The 25,545-nt window shown below is 42.1% G+C and overlaps 1 protein-coding gene across 3 annotated transcripts in view; it reads right to left on the reverse strand.

Annotated features, from left to right (window-relative positions):
- LOC125287360 (protein shisa-6) overlaps positions 1-25,545 on the reverse strand; it is a 52,994-nt gene that overhangs the window by 14,566 nt on the left and 12,883 nt on the right. For all 3 annotated transcript variants that reach the window (XM_048233103.1, XM_048233102.1, XM_048233101.1), the window contains exon 5: positions 1,753-1,791. In XM_048233103.1, the coding sequence (XP_048089060.1) occupies positions 1,753-1,791 (39 nt within the window). The remainder of the gene's footprint in view (positions 1-1,752; positions 1,792-25,545) is intronic.

Consider the following 25,545-nt stretch of genomic DNA (forward strand, 5'->3'; position numbering starts at 1 on the left):
TTTGGGCCAGTGGAATCTCTGTATTTGATCGGGTGCGCAGGGCGCTCTTGTAACTGACCCAGCTCAGGCACATGGGCATACTGGAGAAGATGTTATCCATGTCTCCTCAGCACCACAACCCCCACCCCCACCCCACACACACACACATACACACACTCTTAAGAGCTGAATGCAAAGGATTGAACAAGTTCAATGAAAAATAGCAAGTCCTTGAGCTGCAAAGGCTTTTTTCCCCAAGCGGACTTACAAAAGCAGTGAACAAAGCCACGGGGCTGAAATAGGCTGATGATGTGTATCTAATAGTCTAGTCAAACACTGTGAGTGATAGACTACACTGACAAAAACAATCTGGGAGGTTTATTGACATGCTATAAGAACAATCTTATCTGGCCAGACAGGGTGAACACTACTCATTTACCAATCTGGTAGCCTCTGACCTATACCTCTGCCAGACTGACCCTATGTTGCTACTGAAGGCAACTGAATTCATCTCATATATAGCCTGTGCAGTAAGTGGGTCATCTCCGATTTGAGATCTACTCTTATTTCCAACGCCTCAAACACAGAGAGATATACATATGCAGTATGTCTTATGCCATACCTTTGACATTTGTCTCGCTGGTAACACCACCCGTTTTATCAGATATACATTTGTATATTATACAGTGGCCAGGGTAAATAGCCATATTTGACAAGTTGGAAGGTGTGTGTAAAACAGTTATTATAGTGTAATGTGCTGGTCACACAGAGGAAATCCAACCTGTGTGACTTCTGAAACATGCTGACATAGCAGCCTGCCAAGAACACTAAATAGACAATTCCTTAGAGTTTGATGCAATTGTAAGCCAGCTATGAGAGGAACTAGGTATCTTTAGCTTTGAAAGAGTGTTGCCATGTGAACAGCAAACCTATCCATCCTAACATCCTTAGGACTTATTACAAAGCCAAAAGATAATAAGTCCTAAAAGAACTATGAAATGTCTCATTTAATGTTCTTGGTGACTGTATAGTAGCCTATAAGCAGGATAATCCACTCCTAGGTGTACCACCTCACACAACATTGTGTGTGCTAACCATTTAGCGCACACATAGTCTTGGATTATCCCTTACATATTAACTGTGATACAATGTCTTTGAGTGATACATTTCTCAGAAATAAAAAACCCCACCCTGCCTCTTGAAGCCAGTTGACGACATATCAGACGTTGTCCTTCAAGAGCTGAGGGCTGAAGATCTTCCCTTCAGGAGAAAGCATCCTCAAAGTTGCTAACAAGGATAAGCACAGTTTTAACTGATGTCTTCTTTAATTAATAAGAAGTAACATCATTCAAAGCTGCCTTTATCCCTGCCTAGCATACGCTCAAGTCTTCTTGACAGATGAAGCCAAATAGAGTGGGACTCCGGACTGAAAACGAAAGAAAAGCTACAAATGGGAAAGGCCATGTAGGAGAAGAAGGTTTTGGTTTTGGATGACCGGTAAAAAAAAAAAAAAAAAATGAAAAAAGAATGATTCTTTTTTCAAAAAGATGTTTGAATTATACCACTATAGGTCTGCATGGGCGAGGCATGAATACACAGACTTGAACATGTCCACCACAGACACAGACATGAACTACGTGGCCAGAGAAATAGAGAGAATGAGAGAGACAGAGAGGGAAAGAGAGTGTGAGAGAGAGAGAGCGAGAGAGAGAGAGAGAGATAAGAGAGATAGGAGGAACACTCAACTACGGGACATATAATAGCCATTCCTACCATGGTGGCTCTGCGACCGCACCGGCCAATGTTTTTCCCCTAGAAAACACAAGCAAGGCAGAGCAAGTGGGTGAGACGGAGCGAGCGCGCAGACTGTGTGAAGAATTGAATACATTTACTCTCTCTCTCTCTCTCTCTCTCACACACACACACACAAATATAAAAGAATGCACATGGAATTCATTTCTCCTTCATATAAACACACGCACATACACAGACACAAACAAAAAGCAGACATAGACACACACACTAGTTCAACTGCTCCGCACAGTAGGAGCCACACAAACTCACAGGGTTCAGAGCACCATTGTGAATCATAGTGAAACATTCTCACTGTTATGTTGCTCTAATGTAATCCCATAGTAAAACAAGACACTTGGAAACATTTGATGACATTGTACTTGAAATAAAAATAATTTAAAATAAGATAAAAAGCTATTTACACCCATCTCAACACTAATCTATCATGGTACACAGCATTATTATAGTGTTTGTTACACATGACAATGACTTTAAACAGTATTCTAATAGTATTCTATTGATTACATTTCATTCATATAGCACAATTATTTTCAGTCTAAGTATATATCTCTCTGTATAAGGAATTTGCAAAGATAACCAAAATATGTCACAAAATGTGTAAAATGTTCACTCACACAAAACACTATGAAGAGTGAGAAAAACAGCAGGGCTTAAATTTCACTGCGGGATTGCGGGTATTGCGCATAATTTGTTCAAGTCCCGCAACTCTAGCCATCATAATGCGAGAAATTCCCGCATACACGTTTTACAGCCTGTCTGATGACGTTAATATAGCCTAATCATTAAGTGGCGTGAATGCGGTGCTATTGACCGGACTGATCAACTACCGAGTTGAATTGAACATAGCCGCATGCAGACGCACACACACACGGAGAGAGAGAGAGAGAGAGAGACAGAGAGAGAGAGAGAGAGAGAGAACCACTTTGCGCTTACGCAAATAGGCTACGCTACCATGGCAAACTTTTACATCTGGAAAGAGCTCCTTGGTAACTATCCTGCTAGCTCAGGTCAGGTCAACACTTGATCCCAGAAAGATTGTCTTCGACATGTTAGTTTTTTGAACATTTATTGTATCTAATGACATAGAAAACATAATGATTTGCATACACATACCGCACTATGCACAACTTTTATTCACTAGCTTAATACAGCCTAAAACCGTCAGGTTGAAGGGGGCTAATTACTCCATAGAATTACTCTCAGGTATTTTCTTAAAGTGACAGGCACTGAATTACACCTACTCATCACCAATGTGCACTCAATTGGACCTACACACCACATTAAAGATATGCCTAAGTGTTATAGGTTAAACGTCAATATGAGGCATTCAAATGACTAAATATGTTTAGCTACTATAGTAATTACTAGTAAAATGCTATACTTTAAAAAATGCATTATTAAATAAATACACTCTATATGAATTCAAAAATATATGATAGAAAACATATCACATAAGCTATCATTTTCAGTGTGTGTTTGTGTGTGTGGAGAGAGTCAAGCAGAATCTAGGATGTCCACTGTTGTGAATGATCCCACTACAGTATATATTACTGATGACGTCAGGGTGGTGGGGGCCCCAAAATCAAACACTTTTTTTTTTAAAGTATCGAAGTATTGAAATTGCAATTCTTGACTTGGTATCAGAATCGACCCCCCCTCCCCCCCAAATTGTGTAAATCCCCCCTACATGAATAACCTAAGGGGGGAATTCCCCCCCATTTTGAAAAATGAATTTTAAGCCCTGAACAGTCAGCACAATCGAAGTACTAGGGAATTGCTTTGACTTGAAAAGTGATAGTGAGAGTCTTGGTGTTGGTATGACAACTTGAAGCCTATATTTGACTCCATCAGCATTTTGCAGCAAGTGATCTCACATGCAGTTACCATGGCTGAAACATGTACAACATGGCTAACTGCCACTCAAAGAAACCGCATGCCGAGCAAAAAACCTGAAACTGCTAATACCTTAAAAAAAAAAAAAAAAAAAAAATTCACCACCAGTGTGAGAGTTTTGACAAGCCCAGAGACGTCTCCCTTGACTTTAATTAAAGAGCGAGCATGAAGCGACCAAGCAAGAGAGCGAGTGAGTGAGCGGAATCTCAGAGAGGCTACTAGAAAACACCTGCAGCGAGGGCCAAGTCTGCTGAGGCAAGGAAAAGGGGACGAGATGAAAGCAGGCTCTGAAGTAGCGTACACTGACGCTAGCGCTCCTGCTATTGCTAACTCGCCATTACCACGGGCACGATCTGAGGTGTACCTCTTTGATCCGTCACTATTGATTTAGTCGTCAGCTCCTCGTTCCTCTTCGTTGTCAATGGGGGCAAACTTATTACCTTCCGAGAGAGAGGGACTCACAGCTGGAGGTCTCTTCCCGTTAAAAGACTGACCCCGCCGTTCAGCGACAGTCGCCCTTTACTGCTAAAAGGTTGAACTGCTGACCGTGTCATGTTTTTTAAAGTTGACAGAGTGAGAAAGACGGCAAGGTACAGACAAGGGCATGAAGTCGTGTAACAGCAAGGAGAAATGAACAGTCCAGAAATGTCTGGCTTTTCTGTGTCAGTTCATCTAGTGGGGGAATGACTCATCAATAAAACAAGAATGAACGTTACTAATGGAATTTGTCATTTCGACTCCACGTTTCGCGACCTGCACATCACAATGAAAATACAGCATAAGATATCTAGGAAGTGCAAACCACATGCACCTACTCTTTTTGTCTTTTACTCATATCACTTAACATTATACCGATGTTTGCATCCATCCCATCCACACACTATGTACATTCTTCCTTTCTCCCATAGACATCTTATTTTTGACTGCAGTTCTTTATTATGTTTGAATGTAGAAGAAGACACTCTATCCTTCCTCCTATCAATAATTTATTTGGTCCTGTTCTTTAGGAAGGGTTAACACAGAAACTCTGATCAGGCAAAGATGTCAAGAAGAAACTTCCTAAAGAAGAACTACACATAAAGCTACTGTAGTTGTAAACACTGTGCTGAATTAGGACATTTGGACAACTCAGTGAACCCAGACAGGGCTATGTGTACAGGCCTCTTCTCTAAGACCCACCCATCGCATCATTTAAAGATTTCCTGTCATCTTCTGAGCCCATATTTTCATGAAAAAATTGAAGTACCTGGGTAGGACTGGGTTAAATGCCATTCCTTCATTCCTGTTTCTAGATATTGTGTTAGAATTGCTGCGTTCCATTTGTTAGCCTGAGACAGTCGGCAAGTTGTTTTCCCGAGCTACTAACCGGAAGATGCAAAAGGAACGTTCCTTGAACGCCCCTTGAAGTCAATCGAACGCAGATTACCCGATTTTTTAATTCCAAGATGACTGCGCCCATACCAGTACCATACCAGATATACGTACATTTGCGAACGTAACGTTATCAGCGTCAAGGACAAACCGCAGATTGCGAACGCTGTCAGACCCAAGTTTCCGTCGTATTTATCAATCGTTCAATCCTTAGTGTAAACTGCACCTTTCTCCGCCCATAAACGCAATTTACAAACGTCCACAACTGAATGGCAGCGCCTACATACAAGCGCAGTTGAATGAAGTTAACTGATGGCAACATTAAAAATAATCAAACGTTTAGCGATCATGACAATACAATATATGATAAGATGTCAACAAGCAGGGAGATAATGAAGATCAGTAGTTCTACTCAACTTTTACATCATTGCGGCCTGTTTGTACATACCTGGCAATGATTTTACACGCACGTTGCGAAACAAATACGCCTGAAGTTTGCGCAAAAGCGTTAGTACATCTGGCCCTCTGTTTATTAGTAGTTCTGTCTGATTTGTGTCTCATTAAATCAGTCATAGAAACAATAGTGTCCATCCTCTATCTGTCGCTATGTTGCTATGACGTTTGTTTGTGTAAAATACTGTGTAATGCTTCGTTACAAACTGGTATTGCTATATCTGGTAACAATTGCTAACAACAGACAATTGCTAACAAATGGTAGCATTGTTCTCACAACTTGTTGACTAACTAGCACGCAACCGGTTCAGGTTTTTACACGATGTGACATCATTCCCAATCATGAGTCGTTGGAACGCGAGATGTGTCAAGCTACAGGAGAGTAGTGCTATATAAAGTTTGAAATGAAGATGTCCCTTTGAAAATGGGTTGCCGTCAGAAACCTCATCTAACCCCTCTCTGTCCAATAAGCCCTAGGGATTCACAGTCTAATATGGATATCCCTATACAGCCATGGACCTGTCAATCAAAAAAAAAAATCCCACTCGCCCTCCCCCGGTTCCTGGAGGGGATCCTGCACAGGCCAGTGCGTGAGTACACATGCAGCCCAGCTAGGTGTCAAAAGTCAGTGTTTGAGTTTGTGGTGCAGCACAATGGGTTTGGAGAGATAGGGCCGTTTGCAGCCAAGCGGAAGGGGCCACCGAGCAGTGTCAGTGGGATGCTGACAGAATGGGCCGTTTTCATCCGCCACACTATTCTCAGCTCCACGCTCACGGCAATCAATGCTCGCTGAGATTTTCATTTAGATTAGGGCCAAGAGTAAATATTTCTGCACAGATTCGGCGGTTTCTGCCTGTCGTCTATCACACACAATAAAAAAAACCTTGCATATCCCATAAGCTACAGTACAAGATTTTCATAAGAAAGCAAAATAATGAGACAGGACAATCTTTGAGTGGAGAGGTGAAAAACTATATCCATGAATCTGCAAGGTTATGGCAAACACCCAAGATCCTCAGCCAGATAGTGTAAAGGCTCTTGCAAGTCTATTTTGCCCACAAGGTTTGTCTGCAAACTGTTTTCAGTGGATAAAGACATGGGATGTGCCTTTTGGTGCTGTGTCATTCTATTAGGCTAGCTTATTATATTCCTGGTTTTGGAAAACTATAATTTTTAACCTGTAGGTAATAAAGCTCAATAAAAGGGAAATCATACTACAATATGCCCTATTACAAGGAACCCCATAACAATATACCTAATACAGGGAAGAGTGAAATGAGGTTTCTGAAGTTCCTCCACTTAATATTCAAGAAAATAATCCTCAAAAAAAAGACAAGAGAGCTTTAAGTGAACGGAATCCATCAATTTCATCTGCATTTGCATCCCCGGCACCAATATCCGTGGCACTCGTCTGAAAAGGCCAGCTCAGTCTCGGACATGCCTCCGGCAGCGCATTACTGCGGCCTGCTGCTGCGTTCGCCGTCTCTGAGCCATGCACGGAGCTGGGGGACAGGACAGGGCAGTGCAGGGGGGGGGCAGGGGGTGAGGGAGAGGGTGGACAGTGGAAATAAGCAGCCACTCTGTTTAAGTAGAAGTGGGGGCCCTTGTGTTGAAGTGGCCTTTGCTGAGGATAAGTCTCTCTAACACACACACACACACACACACACACACACACACACACACACACACACACACACACACACACACACACACACACACACAAAACCTTAATGCAAATTTTAATTTAGCCACTGAGCCACCGCCCTGTAAATCACAGCAAAGGCCTTCAGGGAAGCACCCCAAACTGAAAAAAAAAACAAAAGAGATGACTGTGAAGAAAGAGAGAGAGAGAGAGAGAGAAAGAGAGGGGTGAGAGAAAATGCAAACACACACAAGCTTACTGAGCCAAAAGCGTTATTAATTAGCCTCCTTTGTGTCCAGACCCTACCTTCTTAAGAGTCGCCCCCCAAAAAATCAACACTTGCCTCAGCAGGCACTCAGGTGCGGTAATAACTCACATTAATTAAACATCAGCCCCGGTGGCGCGCTACGAGGAGCCGATATATTTCACGTTTGTTTATTTTCCTGTTGCCGCTTCGTATTAATTCTCGGGAGGCGGTGGAGGAAGGCGCACTGGCATATTAGTGGGCTTGCAAGGATTCGCGTTATAGTACCCACCTCCATCCCCAACCACTCTCATCTGGCTATACCTGTTAAGCGAGGGCTGGGGGCGCCAAGTTGGCACACAATGCCATACCGCGCCACACTGTGCCACAGCATCGGCCCCTGTCGTGTGCTGGCACTCCCATAATGTCATCATCATCAGCGATGAGTGTCCGGTTGCAGTGGGTGGGGGATGATGCTGCCGTTTAAATGTCATCCGCTGTTCTTCAGCAGGCGGGTGGGCGAATTGTAATGAAAGGGAATAAACAGCATTCCTTTCCTTATTAACCTGTAGCTCCACTCAAATTATACTTAGGCAGGGCTCCAGAATAACTTTTTGCACTGGTTGCACTGGTGCGCCTAACTTTTTTTCTTAGGTGCACCGGCACAAAAGTTAGGTGCACCCAAATTTTCAACCACATCGCATTTAACACCGCAGCAGGTTCACTTTTTTTCCTTAATTACTGTCCTATATAGGTTGTCCTATGACTTATGATTTACAATTCTACAAGAAAAGTAACTTAAGGAAGTGTTGGTGCTTTAAGTGCTTCACTGAGCTGAAATTTAAACTTAAAACATCTCAAGATGAATTAAATAAAAATAACAGTGAGTAAATTAACAGTGCATGTCTTTTAAGGGCTTCAAACTGCACATCTCATGGCTCAATGTCTTACATACTATCCTTCATGATCTTTAGGCCTTGGCTAAACCAGCTCGCCATGCTAGCATCTTCCATAGAATGTATTTGAGAATATAAAGAGATGTTCCAAGTAGCCTGGGGGATTTTTATGTGATTTTGCAATGATGATTGCAATAATCATTTGACAGTCCCACAATGCAATTTACTTTTTAATTTTAGTATTTTTAAATTTTCAATAAGAACATCACTATGGTTAATGCAGTAACAAAATGGTAGACCTATTATTATAGGCTATTGCAATGACTTGCCATGCTCGATCTAAATGTGTCCATTCAATTCACCGTACACAATGACCACAGTTATAGCCTACATGCAGGGAATATTTGGGCTTTAAATGTAGCAGCCGATATTCGGGTTTTTCCAAATACCGGATTAAATTGATTGATGCCATCAGAATGAGTTTACACAACTTGCGCGCAAAACGAATATTGCTGTTGAAAACCGGGTTACTCCCTGCATGTAACTGCGGTCAATGACGCACTCTTTTTCGGCAATATCTGTATCTCTGTCGTTCGCGAAGGCCTTGCATGCATTGTTCACAATTTTAAGGCGTCTTTTCATCTGCAATGACTCCTATAAATTTGGCGCAAGTGGCATTCCTGTACGTCGGGTTTACGTTCAAACTATTTTTCTGGTGAATAATTATTTCGGACTGAACGTCTGATCGGTTTGCTGCTGCCAGCCGCCGAAAGGCAGTGGGGAGAGGGTAGGCCTACATTTATCTCGGCCTATGTGACCACACTGTAATGCAACTACATCCATTCTGTTTATCTGACGGGTCTCTGACCTCTCTCTCTCTCTCTGCAGCACACGCATTTTCAAATTTACACACAGGCACTGGGCCACGGCCAATCAGAGGGGAGGTCCCGCCCTTCACTATCTGTGATTTGTTTAAACCACGATATTGGCCAAATATGTGTCTGTTATTGAACCAAAGCTAGAGTTTCAATGCGGACACTTTTTCCTCTCTGGTCTCACCAAATTGGTCGCACTCTGGAGCCCTGTTAGGGCTCGATAAGGACTTTAGAACAGGTCCTCGCAACACCCAGGTCCTCCAAATAACACACACACACAAACACACACACACACATACATACATACAAATGAATATTTGAATTAAAAATGAGATATCATTATGATTAAACTTTCCTTTGGTCTCATACAGAGAAGTGACATCAAGAGGTTTTTCAAGGGGTGAATGTTCTCTCTTTCTCTCTTTCTGTGGTGTGTGGATTAGCCAAAGCAGTCACTTGAGGGTCTAGGGTTCCAGCTGCAGCCAATGGGAGACATTTGTTCCCTGGAGTTTGAGAGAAGCCCCAGGACCCAGTGACTCAAGGGGGGGAAACTAAAGGGAGGGGGTTGATGTTTGCTATCACAGAGGCCTGTTCTACCATTTAGCTAGTAGTTTCTGACAAAAAATGTTTGTCAAGTGATCTTAGGCAAGCAGTGCTTTTTACACAACAGATGTGGACTTTAAATTGCACCTGCATATTTCAAAATAAATGCAGTCAAATACAAATGGAAAAGGATGTTGTTTACGATGTGTCGAGACTTACTATTCAACTCAAATATAATAAACAGCTTGTTCTGAACAACACTACAGAGGTTGTTTACCACAAGTGTTCCGCTAGATATCTTCATTAATTTGAATGAAACGATGCCTCCTGGAAAGCAGATCGAGGGCAAGACACACACAAAGAGAAAAGACAGAAAGAGGTGAGGCAGAGAATGAGAAGAGAGATAGAGAGAGAGTGAGAGAGAGAGACCACTAGTTTAATGTATGATGGCAGATATTATTTCAGTGCTGCTTGCAGAGCTGGCATGATCAAAGTAAAAAATGCCATTTTAATTAAGTATATATACTCTTTTGATCCCTTGAGGGAAATTTGGTCTCTGCATTTATCCCAATCCGTGAATTAGTGAAACACACACAGTATACACAGTGAGGTGAAGCACACACTAATCCCGGCGCAGTGAGCTGCCTGCATCAACAGCGGCGCTCGGGGAGCAGTGAGGGGTTAGGTGCCTTGCTCAAGGGCACTTCAGCCGTGCCTACTGGTCGGGGTTCGAACCGGCAACCCTCCGGTTACAGGTCCGAAGTGCTAACCAGTAGGACACGGCTGCCCTCAATTCCAGGGAATCATAGCTCATCTGCTGTCGACAAGCTCATTATTGAGAAATACTGCTGTGGGAGGCTTAAGCCAATAAAACCCGCAGATGATAAAAGCAAAAAATAAATACGCTGCCCCCCATGCGCTTGCTTTTGGAGTCATTGATTTCCACCACTGTGAAAAACTCACACCTTCCCAACCTGGGAAAGAAACAGCATTTCCTCTCAATGGAGTTAATGACAAAGAAAACAAGACGTCTTTACGTCCCGTGTAAAAAGGATAAATAAAAACAAGGCATTCTAAACAGTCATACATAAATGCGAAACGAGAATAAGTGGCCCATAAGAAGCCACCAAAAGTCCTAGGCAGAAAGAGACAGCAGTCAGAATTCATGAGTTTCACACACTGAGGTACAGTACAAATACTGTACACAACAAGCAACTGCAGTTGTTATGTGAAAACAAAAAAACAAAAAAAAAACATCCATAGCTTAATTTCAGAAGACAGACTCAATCTCACACAATGTTTACTCACGAAGGAGAGCCATGTTGTCAAGCTGAGTACACTTAAATGTTTTTGCACATTATGTAAGTTTTGCGATGCTCAGGCGAATAAACAAAAGGCACTTTCTGAATTTGTTTAATTATTTCCTGCACCTTCCCTCAAGTCTAATCAAGTCCGTCGAGAGGGAAGTGTCTTCGCCGATGGCTTTAATTATTCAATAGTCATTAACATAGGAAGCCCACAATCAGCGGCGTTGACGAGTCCTAAAACACTAAGCTGCAGGTAACACAAACAGACCCTGTTATTTGAGGAGAGGATTGGCTTTCAAAAGCCAGATTATTTCAAAAACACAAAAAGAAGGCCCCAGAGATCATTTAATTACCATCCGCCACCAGGGGAGACATCAGCAGGCAATGTCATGCCTTTGGAGTAATAAGTTCTTGAATAAGAATGTCTGGGCAAAAAAAACGAGGGAACAATGCATCAAAATGACGTTTTTCATAGAGAGATGCAATTTCTCCAAGCCATTTTTCATGGTCTTAGAAGGCTAAGAAAGGGAAGGGAAGACAATATAGGAAGAAAACGTTTTCCCCCTACAGTGACACTGTGTTGTGCACTGCCCTGTCTCCTTGGAGTTTGAAAATTGACATTCATTTTTAAATCCTCTACTTTTGCAAAAGTTTCTTTTTTTTTTTTGGAACCTAATTATTTGTTTTTCCCCGTGTTTGCCATTTTAGAGATGCTTCCTGGAGAGAGAAGCTGAGGGCAAGAAAAAAAGTCAGTGCTCATAATCTGTGAACTCTAATCGAGGGTAACTCAATTTGTCAAAATTGCATCGCATCTTCGACTCACGACGCACACAAAGGCCCAGGGAGGGAGCGCAAAAGCACAAGGAAATGGAGCATCTCAGCAGGTCGGTTCATTTCACAGCAAGAACCAAATTGACAGCCAGCCAGCAAAGTTAACAAAATGAATTTGCGGCATCAAACGTTGAGCAAATCTTGTCATTTGAGATCTACATGTGGCGTAGAGAGGCTTTAACGGCACTTAAGTAACATTTTTAAATGGGTTACAGATGCCAGTGGAGACCACATTTGAATGACATCTCAATCTCAAATACCTTAAATATCTGTTTCAAAACCTATCCAAATATCTGTCTTTCATTTTTTTACTGACAGTCATAGGCATAAGTCTTATCTTTTCCTACAGGATATTTTTCGCCCTTTATGTGAAAGCATTACTCATCAGAGGGATGACATAAAATTCAAATCAGCCATTTTGTTTTCAAGGATTTCTGGTTCTGTAAATCTGCAATGATCCACCCACTGTTAAATCAAACTAAATGTATCATATAAAAATCTTTGACTTTTACACACCCAACACCATGTCCATACCCCTCATACAGTGTTCTAGTTGTATTTCCTTTTCAAGACACATCTAGTAAAAAAAAAGGTGGCCTTTAAATAGTAAGCAATGGTATGATGACCCGTTCCCATACACATTTTTAGGACATCATGTTCAGTGGACATTTAAGTGACTTGATGACCATCATTAAGGTGTTTTCAATAGACAGGAAATCCATAAGTCAATATCTCTCATATATCTATCAAACAGCAGTTACCACATACTGTAATGGAGAACAGTGTGACCCTTTCACCTTGACCTGTAGAGCTAGCACGACTGACAAAGGACTGAGTGTGTGTGTGTGTGTGTGTGTGTGTGTGTGTGTGTGTGTACAATGATTTCTATATAGGGTTTACTTCCATGTCTTTACCTCTGTACCTCTTCTCTTGTTCCCTGTGTTTTCCTCTAAATACAAAGCAAAAATAGAGGGTATAGACTTCGGTACTATAAAGATGGCTTGACAGAAAACAAACTCAGAGACTAATATTAGAAATAATGAGTTCAATCTCATCTCAGAACATAATCTGGAACTGGCACCAGTGCCAGCCACACTATAAACCTCGAAATAAAATCATAAAGAGGGTGTGAGGGGGAGGACCAGCAGGGAAAATCTATATGATTAATTTCCAGTCCGCTGGAGCCAATTTGTCCAGAAATGAGCAATCCAATTTAAATGTGCAGAGGTGAAAATGAAATAGAGTGTATACAGTCTCCACTCCACTCCCTTGCAGACACACAGACGTGATGTCAGAGTCAGCGTTGTCCTCGGCGTGAAATAACTGTTGTTGTAAAGAGTCTGGGAATGATAGAGTAGGCAAACAAGAGAGGGGCGAGCAAGTGAGAGGGAGTCCTGGAGTGCTAGCCACCAGGAAGAGACAGAGCAGGGAGAGAGAGAAAAGAACCCTACTGATTCAATGACACACTCTTTCATAGCAAAGAAAAAGAGAAAGAAGAGAGAGAAAGAGAGAAAGAGAGAGAAGAAAAATGATAAAACTCAAGGGAGAGAGAAAAAAACATTGCACTGTATAAAAAACAACTAATGGTGTGCCTTTGAACATTCTGTCTGCAATGCTGCTGGTAGCTTTTTGGGGTGTTAGAATCTGTTACATACATGTAGTCAAACATTTTCTTAACTTTGTTCGATCAGTATAAAGGGTAACACTTTACTTGACAGTATCGACATAAGAGTGACATGACACTGTCATGACACATTCATCCTAACCCTAACCCTAATCCTAACCTCTAGCCCTAATCCTAACCCTAACTCTATCTCTAACCCTAACCTTAAACCTAACCCTAATCCTAACCCTAACTTGTTATGACAAAAACCGAATGTCACTTAATAACAGAAGTGTTATGTCATAAATGTTTATGACTTGTTTATGACATGTTCATGACAGTGTCATGTCACTCTTATGTAGTGTAATCATATAAAGTCATACAGTATATCCTGTAAGACTCCTGTTAGGAGCGATCTAGCCTCTGGATCATGAACACATGTGAGCAACAGATGTTTGTAACAAAATATGTCCCTTCCTGCGTGATTGACATCCTACATCCTTTGTGTCTGTCCTAGTGCACTTAATAATTGGTTATGTCACTAAATTCAATATTTAAGTCTTTACATTAATACTTAGGATCTTACAAATTTGAAATTGTATTTCAAATAAACATTCCAAACGCATATTAAACTATTTCACATCTAGATACATTTAAGAATCTCTCATTATACTGTGTGTTTCTTTTGTGTAGAAGTCCCAAAAAAAGGACAGAGGCTAATCTGGACTTTCTAAACAAATGTGCCAGCTGCTGTGATGTTTTTATGCTGTTTTGTGCTGAACATCCATATTTCACTCTGACATTTATGGTGAGGCTTTTCCAGCAGTGGTGAATTCCTTTAATAATTGCCCCCATAGCTCCAAACCAAGGCCTTTGGAAATCACTTTGGGTGGCGGTATTTCATCTTGCCATTGGCCGCACGGACAGAATGAACCCAAAAATTCAATGGTGAAGAAATCAAGCGTGCGTTAATCAATAATTTGAATAATGTACCGCGTAAACTGGTCTTAGATTAAGCCTCCTTTAATGTTTTTTAATTATGTTGCCACAGAGCTTTCCGCCAGCCATTGCAGGAGAGGCATTTTTACAAGAGCTCATTATCACAAACAGATGCTCCTCATCCTAAAGACTCACAGTTGCTATTATAACAGTGGACACTGATGGAAATCTTCTAAATGAATGAGCACACATCCACTGAACACAATAGGCCTACCAACACCTTGCAGGTACTGGAGACTCAATCAAGTCCTATTATGCAAGTCATTTTATGACTGCAGTACATTTGACACTTCCAGAAGCAAAATATAGTAGTTATATATGGTGGTGGACTTCTATATTCAAATATGGGCATTTATACAGATATAAAATAATCAAGTTAATTATTATGATGCTATGGCTATTCTATGCTAAGGCCAATCACAACAATCAAGTATGGCCTAATTATGTGAACTACACTTTAAGGATGGATAAATGGCACACCCATATAGTGCAGGATAATACAATCACAGTGACAGCACTGGCTTAACACTGAGGTCAGATAGTAGATGTGCTCTTACACAGATATGAATGATATACACTGTTATATTTTATGATATAATTACAAGATAATATTGGTACTGTCTGTGCAACAACAGCAGTAAGTACAGCAATAATTTTCACTGCACTAAAGCTGCTATGAGCAAGTCTTACTGTGCTGAATACAATAAACCAAGTGATTAATATTATAGCTATATCCAGATAATAAATATTGGAACAAATTATAGGTTGCGATATCGAGGTCCAGTTTGCAATGGCAAATGAAAGACTGAGAGACAGTGCAGCAGCACAACGGTCATCATTTTGTGTAATGCATGCTGTATATCAAAACCATGCAGCATACCAGGATGTGGCTAGAATTAAAATAGGCTGGCTGACCACAAACAATATGCTCGTACAGGAAAACCCAGATTTTAAAAATCAGCTTTTTAGTAAAGAAATGCTCTCCAGCTAATTTCTGTTCCATATGGAATAGGGAGGGCATGGTCTTATCTTGTGTAGTAAAACCTTTGAGTCAAATTAAATTAGAACAAATTAGAGTACATTAGTTATGGCCTATTAAATTATTAGCGAAAAAGTCACTTCAAAGGACTGTTATATAAGGATGAGATCCTTATCAATAAAAGTGTGGCACCTTAAACGGTCAAAGCTTTTTAGTCCGGTATGCTTTTAAGGAGGTCATCGGAGATTACCATCCCGCCTGGATTTCGATTCGAAAGCCATTACATGAAAGTGGCCTGTCAGACATGCAGAGGAACATGACTGACCTGGAAAGGGAAAGTGTCACATGAGACGATACATATTTGTTAAGGTTACTTTTCAGCCACACATGACCAAACATGCTTGGGCACATGTGCAGCTGCTTTAAGCTGTTTAAATAGTGCTTTGTGCAGCTGTGCACCGTTTTGCAGCATGCAATACAAAGGGGACAGAGACCAAGTGCATTGTGGGACATAACTAACATCACTGCTATCTGGTAGATACAGTAGGTAGATTGGTACTCTCATATTGCTTGCAATAACCATGCCACTGAAGGGAGCTACTTTGCATGGTATGAAAAATGTGGAGGACAATTATAGGTTAGCAGTGGGCTACTGACATGGAAATCACCGACATGGTGACTTAACAAAGGAGCTTAAATTCCCCTGATGAAGATTTAGCATAGCACTGCTGCAGAGTTTTATGAATATGGTTCATTGGATTTTTAGTTGCTGTGCTTTTGGCTGGAATTAAAATCCTGATCTTGAGGTCCCATGTTCCACTCGACTAATCTAAGATGCCTATAAGGCCTTCAATCAGGTCATCAGAATGGATTCTGAGTCATCTGCTTTGGTTGATGTTCAATAAAAGGCCTACACAACACAGCAATATTGCAAGCACCTAGGGCCGACATAATCTTTGGAGTCTCGCCCTTATGGGCAGTTCAGTCTACCATCATTTCCCGTCTATTAACCGAGGATTATACATTGATTTTGCTAATTTTCTTCAGATATGATATTATTACACAGGGACGGGCTACACATGAGAAAACATTTCTTTTCTTCCTTCTTCTTCTGGATTAAAGCCTGATCACTGAGCTATCGGGCACTGTGTTTAGATCAGATGAAACTGAGTGGTTTCATATACGCCTCGGTTAGCTCAATGTCATTAATGTCATTTACCATGTGTCTAACACATGGGAAATTCCTATATGATGTTGTATCTAAGCAAAACTGGTATGATAAGATGACAACGTGATAACAAACTGTGACTCACTTTTCCTTATGCCAGGATGAAGCTGGCAAAATCAGTTTAGAGGTGCAGCTTGCGATCTTTCTCTCTTTCTCTCGCTCTCTCTTTCTCTCTCACACCTTTCACAATGTTACACAACTCTGCTGGCAGAGTTGAAGCTTCATCTGTCACCTTTTCTGCTTGGTACATGTGTGATTTGTGCTTCTCAGCTTGAGTTCAGCCCCAGAGATTTTCACAACACACTTACCGAGACAGTGTGATATTTAGTCTTTGTTGCAGCATCACCAATGAAAAGACAGACGACTAACCCTCACATGCGAGCCTCTCTGCAGGCCATTTCAGTGCTGTCACCCCTGATAGAGAGCTTACGTCTTACTGGACGAGTTGATAAGAATCCGTCTTCGTGACGGACAAGAGACCGTTTTGAGGAATCTCATACCTGAAGGGCACACTGCAGCCATGCTTGAAATCGATAACTCCAGTACAATCTACAACATTTGTCAAAAAAGCCTAAAATCAATATTGGCCCAGTTCGGTCTCCCGGGCTCTAATGTTACGGATGTCATCGGGCCAACACCAAACTGAGATTTCTTTTCTTCGGCAATGCATCCCAAGGGGGCCTCGAGGGTGCATGACTAATTTGCCCGAGTTTAATTAAATATTTTCATGCTTCCCTTGGTCGATGTATCTGTTCAAAGACCCAGTGTGCTGTTCATCTGATGAGATTCTTTACTTTTTTTTTGTTCTCTGTATTTTCTCACCAGCTGACATGGCAAGACACAATGAGACAGCAGTGCAAGGCCCTCACGTCCACGTCCAGTCACAATGAGAAGCAGTGACAAAAATCGCTGATAATAACATCAGATTCATTACTTTTAAATCAGAAGGAGGATGCTAACTGACAAAAGCAATTTCAAGGTGTCATAAGAGAGGTCAAGGAATAATAGAAATCTATCAATTCTGTCTGAGCAGCAGAGATTATGCATATTTGCATGTCTCTCTCTCTCTCTCTCTCTCTCTCTCTCTCTCTCTCTGTGTGTGTGTGTGTGTGTGTGTGTGTGTGTGTGTGTCTGTGTGCGTGTGTGTGTGTGTGTGTCTGTGTGTGTGTGTGTGTGTGTGTGTATGTGTGTGTGTCAGGTTGGGGATGGGTGGGGGTGTTGAACTGAACTGCTCCACTGTTCTGCTATGAAGAGCCATTCCCCAGGTTAGCTGTGAGCTTTGGGACGGCTTCTCTGGGCGTTATCTCTGCCTAAGGAGATGGAGAGGGGGGTGGTTGGTGGGGGGGAGAAAAACCAAGAGTTCAAATACGATCATCAAAGAACCTCTGAATCCTGTGCCTTCAGAGTCGAGGCTTATCCTAGGTTCCATTTCCCCATTCTATCCCAGCGATTCTTCCGGTGTCGCTATCGGTTACCGACTTATTTAAATGAGCCAGATGTGATATTAATAGTTGGAGCCGCCAGATGAAAATGGCGCTTCAGAAAAACAAATCAATATCGCGTCTCTGCCAAATGATACTGCAGATTGAAGAGACAGTAGAGAAAAATAGATTGCAGCCAGCTAGTGCATTGCCATCTATGCAAGATGAGTGTACTGAGAATTTGATTAGCTTGTAACTACATTTAATATGACCATCTCAATGTGTCCACATTTACTGTATACTGTACACAATTATCATAGTGGTTTGACAGACTGACACCCTGCACTCTGAGTTAAATATAGAATGTGGAGTGGATTATATATTTTTTATTTATTTCATTATTCATTAACCACTCTGTGGACTGCTGAATAGCCTCCCCTGATCTTGATAGGTATTCACTTAATGGCTGAAGGAATCCATGGTTCAAGAAAGATATATTTCAAGGCTGGCAAATAAAGTAAGTAGGCTAACTCTGGTTTAAGTGCAAATCATTTATTCTGCTCATTATACCCTCTGAATGAACAGACATTGTTTAACCAGAACATCTTACAAGCCACCATTTTAATATTTTATAGGTTAATCATGTGTTATGTGAATGTACTTTGTGGGCTCTCACTTACTCCCTTGCCATCACCGACAAAAAAAGAAAAGAAAAAAAAAAACATTATATATAGGACCACACTCTATAAAGCTATGCAAACAAACTAGACTGTGTGTTTTGGCACATACCATCACAGCTGCTTGTGGTGTTGATGCATTCATAATGGTAGCAGCACAAGCACTGGGCCATGATACAGCAGCGCAATGCTACAACGAGCAAAGCGAGTTTAACAGGCGAATGGAGGTCACCGAATCAGAAGCGTCAGACTGGCATACATGATCGGTTGCTTTTTTTTCTCCCCACTGCTGCTGAACTTTCTGGAAAGGTCATCGCTTTCAGTATCGCAACTGACTAGGTACCCCCAAAGGCACTGAGACCATTGGACTGGCAATATGAGCTGAGAGAAGGCCCGTCCGGGAACAAACACAAACAATGACCGCATCGTCCATTTTGTGAAAACGGTCAGAATTGTTGTACTTGTCCCAGTAAATGCCAGCAGGACTGCATGTGCAGACTACAAAATGGGAGTCTTGCAACATCATTAGAGGGCTACTGGGCCAATCCAAAAGACTGATGTCTTAAGCCATTGGAAAAGGGTATATCATGATGCCATTAGTACAATTCCAAAATGATGCGAGCCCTCCGGGTCATATGCACACGCACACACACCTAGAGTGTGCCGTGGGAGTGTGTGTTTGGAGGTGGGAGGGGAGCTGCAATATCACATCCTTCAAATATTTTCTATTTTGCAAGAGACAAAGTACTCATCTTGCTCATAGCTAAAAGCCAACATTGTGTCTATGCGAATATTTTATGTAAGCATCTTATACCGAATCTCATCGAAATTGATTTAAAAGCATGACCACCAAGCACATCCCTTCCCATGCATAACCCTGTAAGCTAACAGACTAGAACAAAAAGTAAATTTTGACACTGAGATGAGACTGCTTGACAGAGCAAAGAAACCTTAAATATGTAAAAACAGCAGTGTGACCCTATTTAACCTGAGTCTTGATCGTTCGCTGTACTCTGACAATAATGGTATGCATAGCACTAGCAGCCCAGTAAAATAGTGAGTCTATCATCAGATCTTGCGGGGGAATTGGCTGAGACATCCCATCATATCAGCAACACACACAGAGCTCTCCGACACCATTTGCACGCTTTTGCTGATGTTTAGCCCTCATCTCTGTACAGTGGCACATCCCCACGGAATTCACCCCGTAGGGGTGGATGCACGCTCACTCTCTTTAACTCTCTCTTCCTAACACACACACACACAGATACACACAAACACACACACACACACACACACACACACACACACACACACACACACACACACACACACACACACACACACACACACACACACACACACACACACACACACAAATCCCTTTCTCTCTATAATACACTCACATACACTTTCCCTTCCTCCCTACAATCATTTCCTACTTTTATTACCTTCTCCCCAGTATTTCCATCAAACCTGCCAGCCAAGACTAGAAGGAAGTCTTAGTTGCAACCCCTGCTGCAATCTTGCTTTCAATATCATTCAAACAATTTTGTTTTACTACCTCAGTGAAAAACGTGTTAAACTTTGCTGTTATAAAACCTGTTCCTGTTCTGATTAGTAATTGTTCACTTGTTTTGTTTTGTTCAAAACTCCCCTTACCTCTGACCCTTCCTTAAACCCCTAATTGCACAAAACGAAACCTACAGCCGATATTTAACATGTTGTGTTGGGGTTACACGGCCCTCTATCGATCATATCCAATGCATTAGGGGTTGACATTTCCTCAGAGTGCTGCAGAAGGTCGTCCCTGCATTGCTCTGCCACTGAACGCACGCTGACTCTCCACTGGTGGCCAACCAGCAGACAGGCCATTATAAACTAGACCTCCGCAAGGCTGCCAGTAATCCCAAGTGGCGTTTCTACCATTATTACTCCTTTAAATATACATAGATAGATATGGGTTGACTCTCATGCTGTATGTGATGTACTATTGAAATATTGAAGGAGGTTCATTGGCAAAGTCTGAAAGCACACCTACTCAAGCTGGTGTAGCCACTGTTATATGCTGCCTGGAAAGTTGCACAGTGGAATATAAATGAGCCCAGTACTTTAGTGGGTTCTGTAAAATCTGCGCCCCCAATAACAGAAACGTCCAGAAAACTCGATAGTTATTGCTCCATAATTCACCTCCCCGCGCAATACCGAAATGAGGCTGTATTGTGTAATTCACCATAGCTGCCAAATTTTCACACCTGTATTAGAAAAGAAAAGGGGGGGGGAAAACGTGTCTTATTATTATCAAAAAGCTACTGGCGGGGAGTGGTCGACAGCGGTGAACACTGTCCTTGTCGGGTACTTTGTCACACACTCTGCTCATTTCCCCAAACAGACACTGGCGAGGAGTCTAATGAGGCAATTATCTGCACACAGATTTACTGAGGCACAGCAGTGTGGCTCCCTGACATTCACATGCAGGCCAGGCCTGTGTGTGTGCCTTATTCTCTTGTCGAAGACGGCTGCCCACCCGCCCGCCAGCTCTCTTCCACTGAGCAATCCGCCCGCCCCGAAAAAGGGCAAATGTTGATTCGCCGATTGTGGCACTTCACTTTGATAAATATGCCCATTATTGTTGCGTTTTACATGCAAAAACCCAGTGCCCCGTGCTGCCAGAGCGCATTACAGACGCCAGGCGCGCAGTCAACTCATAGGATGCTAAGAGGTTGCTTTGGAGACACAGTGAGAGAGTGATACGCAAACCATTGTGTTACCAAGGAGCTGGGGCCCGTGAGCCTGGGACATTCGTTTTTTTCCATCAATACCACGCGCAGTGTTTCATAGCACCCTCATGCATTACCAGACTAATACTAAAGGTGTGTGGGGTAATGCGACAACAACACACCACAGAGCAGCCCTACTTGGCTCAATGTTTAACAAGACGAGACTGACACGGGAGGCAGATTTCAGCACCGATCATACCTTGAGCTACCGAGGCCTAATTCAATTCCCCAGTGTCATTACTTACAAGGTATGCCGTATGCAGGCGGAGAGTTTGGAGCATGTGTGCTCGGAATGACAAGTCTGGTCTCCCCCTCATAATAGAATGGCAAATTCCGACCCACCCACCCCTGCCCCCCAACCCCCGAATCCTTCTTCTCCCTCCTCTCTCCTCTCTGCACACTAAAAGGCAATCATTCCGTTTGTGCTCTTTCACAATGGCATCTGAAAATGGTTATGGGGAGTGGAGGAGTGAGGTTGGGGGGGGGGGGGTTGCAGATGAGAGGAGCGGAGAGGATGACACAAGAAGGAGCTAGCGAAGCCCTTCTGCTAGCATCCACTCCCACACCCTCGATATGAATAATAGATTACAAATGAAAACTGGAGTTTGCCTCGCAGGTGGCGAGCCTTACGTCTTTAAGGTCAAGGCAGCGGGGCGTTGCTTTCTTACTCACATTCCCTTCCTTCGAGAACAACTTCGAGTTTTTTTCGTACACACACTGAGGGGGTTTTGCTGTGTTTTTTGGATAAACGCAGATACTAAGGAGAATACTGTACTTACAAACTATCCATATCAGAGGCTAAGCTCACAGTATGTGCAGTATTAAAGCACAGTTTGAACCTGACAACATGTAAGCAACCGTTGCTAAGCCCATTCAGCTTCGAACAAGACTTATACACATGGGGAAATGTGTCTGATCTTCAAACAGTGTTTAATACTGATCCACATACAAGGATAGAAAGCTGTGAGGAAAGTGGGTTTTGCTGTGTTTAGCTATATGCAGAACACAAGTGCGAACAACCTGGGATTCGATAACTACTAAATTATGCTGTTTGGAGAGATAGACATGTAAGGGTCGATATAATGTGAAATCTTGCCTTCAAGAGTTGTCTAATATGCTCTTGCTGTTATTGTGTTCTTGAGGGATGATTTTACAATTCACAAGTTCATTCTTTCCCACTGACTACGGCATTGTGGGTAATCTTATCTCGTCTTGTCCCAGGCTAAGAGAGCGAGAGAGGTCTGAAGTGAGAACAAACAGTGACAAGGCATAGTGTATTAATGTCAGCTTGGCCGCCCCACTCCTGCGAACAGAGGGCAGAGTCTGAGAGCTCTGTGTTGGAGATCAGGCTAAACAAAACCACTGTAAGGACACAAGCCGTGCCGGCCCTGACATGATCCAACACAAAATCCCCACGATGCTCTTGATCCTGATCCTAGAAGATGTCTAGCTGTGATCGAGCACAGATGACGTGATCCCACTTCTGGATCCAGATCTGAGTGAGATCCTATCCAAAAAACTGGCTACTTACTTGCTGGCTAATATCACGCCCCTCTAGACTGATATTTGCTTTGTTTTGTTATGGCTATTAGAATGTGCAAAAGCGCACTGAGCCAAATGATGAGACTGTGCGGTTGGGTTCTAAACATAACCCTGAGAGGTGAAGTCATTAGCATGCACGCCAGTCTCATTTCAGACTGCAGTTGTTAGAGCTACGCTACCATAGCCCATTAAGGTAAGCGACGAAGAGAGCAGATGCGATTAAAACGCATTATCAGGTCCAAAAGGAATAAAACAATGAACATTTTTCCCAACAGCTTAATGGGACGACGCCATTCAGAGGCGTTATTAAAGCCGAAGCTCTCGACTGAGACAATTTGACAAATCAACGCTGATACAGTACATGCATAAAATAAATGTTTGTTAAATCACATGAACACAACCATACCATTCTCTGAGTATCATGTCAGTGTGTGTGTGTGTGTGTGTGTGTGTGTGTGTGTGTGTATGTGTGTGTGGATTTATTTGAAGGAGACACAAAGTGCAGCTGAAGATGTTGCTGTAACAAAAGAAGTAGACTATAAAGTCTTGTCTTGAGGAATCTGTGGTGCAAGCAGCCAAGGGTACTTGGGTTCTATTCTGACCCACGGTCATTTCCCACCCCCATCTCTGTCGCTTCTTGTCATTCTTCACTGTCCATATCCAAAAAAAGCCAAAAATACAGAAATAAAGCCAAAACCCCAAAGAAATGTACTTTAACCACTCCTGAGGGCCTAAAGTTGCACTTAAGTGCCATTAAGTCCCGAGTAGCACACCATTCCTATTCTACCCTTGCATTCATGCTGAGTCTTAAACTTAATTCTCACTATGGTGTAAAGGCAGAGGATAAATATGCTGTTCCCTTATCTTACTATGTTACACTACACTTCACTGTAGATGCTTTACTGCATACAAAGAATACAACAAGGTCAACGCTAACTGAAGCATAACCCAGGATCCTCAAAGCAAAGATATTCCCTTCTTTTATCAGAGGATGTTCCATTCCAGTTGAGATTGGTGGTGTTGGCTACACATTTTAACATGACAGAAGATTTCTCAAAGATAATCATTATCAATCTAGGGAACACAATTTTGTGCAAGAAACTGCAGACATTTCAACTGATGCATAAAAAATCTTACTCTAATTAGCAGCAATACATATATAAATATATAAATAAGAAAACAGGGACAGTTGCCTCCCTCCATAGAAAACACAGCCTGAGTGATGTTGCACTTTAGTGGAGTAGCCTGCCCAACCAAACATCAAAGTGTTCCTTCCCTCTTTGTCCTCCATTTTCTCCTGACTGTCTTTGAGCTGGTTGGAGGCAGAAGAAAAAAAGGAACACAATCTCTGTTTCTTTTTTTTTTCTCTGCGTGCCGTGTTTTTTCCCCTTCCTCTTGTGTGTGTGTGTGTGTGTGTGTGTGTGTGTGTTTCTCTCTCCCTCTGCCGCACACCCAGTTGCAAGACAAATAGCCTGGCAGCTTCAATTGTTTAACACAGGACACCACAAAAGACCATTGATGGGAGATATGTTTTACAACTGTCGCACACTCGCTTCCTTCTGCACCATGTTATGTGCCAAGTCATTGTGTTGCACTTGAAGTTTTCTTGATTGTAGATTCTGAATGGGAAACAGAATGCTGAGCTGAATTGAATATGATATGAAACAAACAAAACATGGTTTGCCTATTAAAAAACCTCAGTTCAGAATACTTCACTACTTTCTTGAAGTATTGTATACAAATACTCCATATGCACAAAATTATCCCATGGTCTCGATATTATCTCTGTGCCTCCAAATGCAAATTACTAAATAAAGTAAAATTAAAATAGCACAATCTATGTGATTACATCAGTAAAAAAAAAAACCAGTTACTCCATAACATTGACTGTCGAGAGAAGTATTCACCTCCTCAAAATCAGTTAACAGTAGCAGAGTTCTCATCCAATTCTCTCTCCCAATCTGTGATAATATCAACTCGTTATTAAGAACTTCACTCTTTTTAATGGGTGCTTGCAGGCCTTCGCTTCAGCCTCGTTGGGAGAACATTTAAATTGACTTGCGAGGACTCCACGGGGCTGCTTCACCAGCAGCCTGTCTCTCTCACTCGCACTCGCCGGCCTCCAGAGTAAAGGCGGGAGATATGGCCTGGTCCACAGAGACCTCAACGTTCATGATCCTAATTGCATCGTTGGTGCTAGATGAGCTGTTGAAGATATAAAACGGTCGGATATATATATATATATACTGTATATGTATATATACATTAGAAATGTTCAAACTCTAGAGGATCTGGGTTTAAACCTCCGAGGCAAGAAATCTCTCCCACGTCCTGCTTGGTGTTTTTAATTGAAAAGCATCAGACCCTGGTGGTAGAGCCTAAGTGAGTCATCGAAGGGGCTGAGTGTACGCTGGCATATAGCCTTCGCTCCTGTTCATTGGGCGAGCCAAACCATCGAGCTAGTTTC

This window comes from Alosa alosa, chromosome 22 (genome assembly GCF_017589495.1).
Source record: "Alosa alosa isolate M-15738 ecotype Scorff River chromosome 22, AALO_Geno_1.1, whole genome shotgun sequence".
Lineage (NCBI taxonomy): Eukaryota > Metazoa > Chordata > Actinopteri > Clupeiformes > Clupeidae > Alosa > Alosa alosa.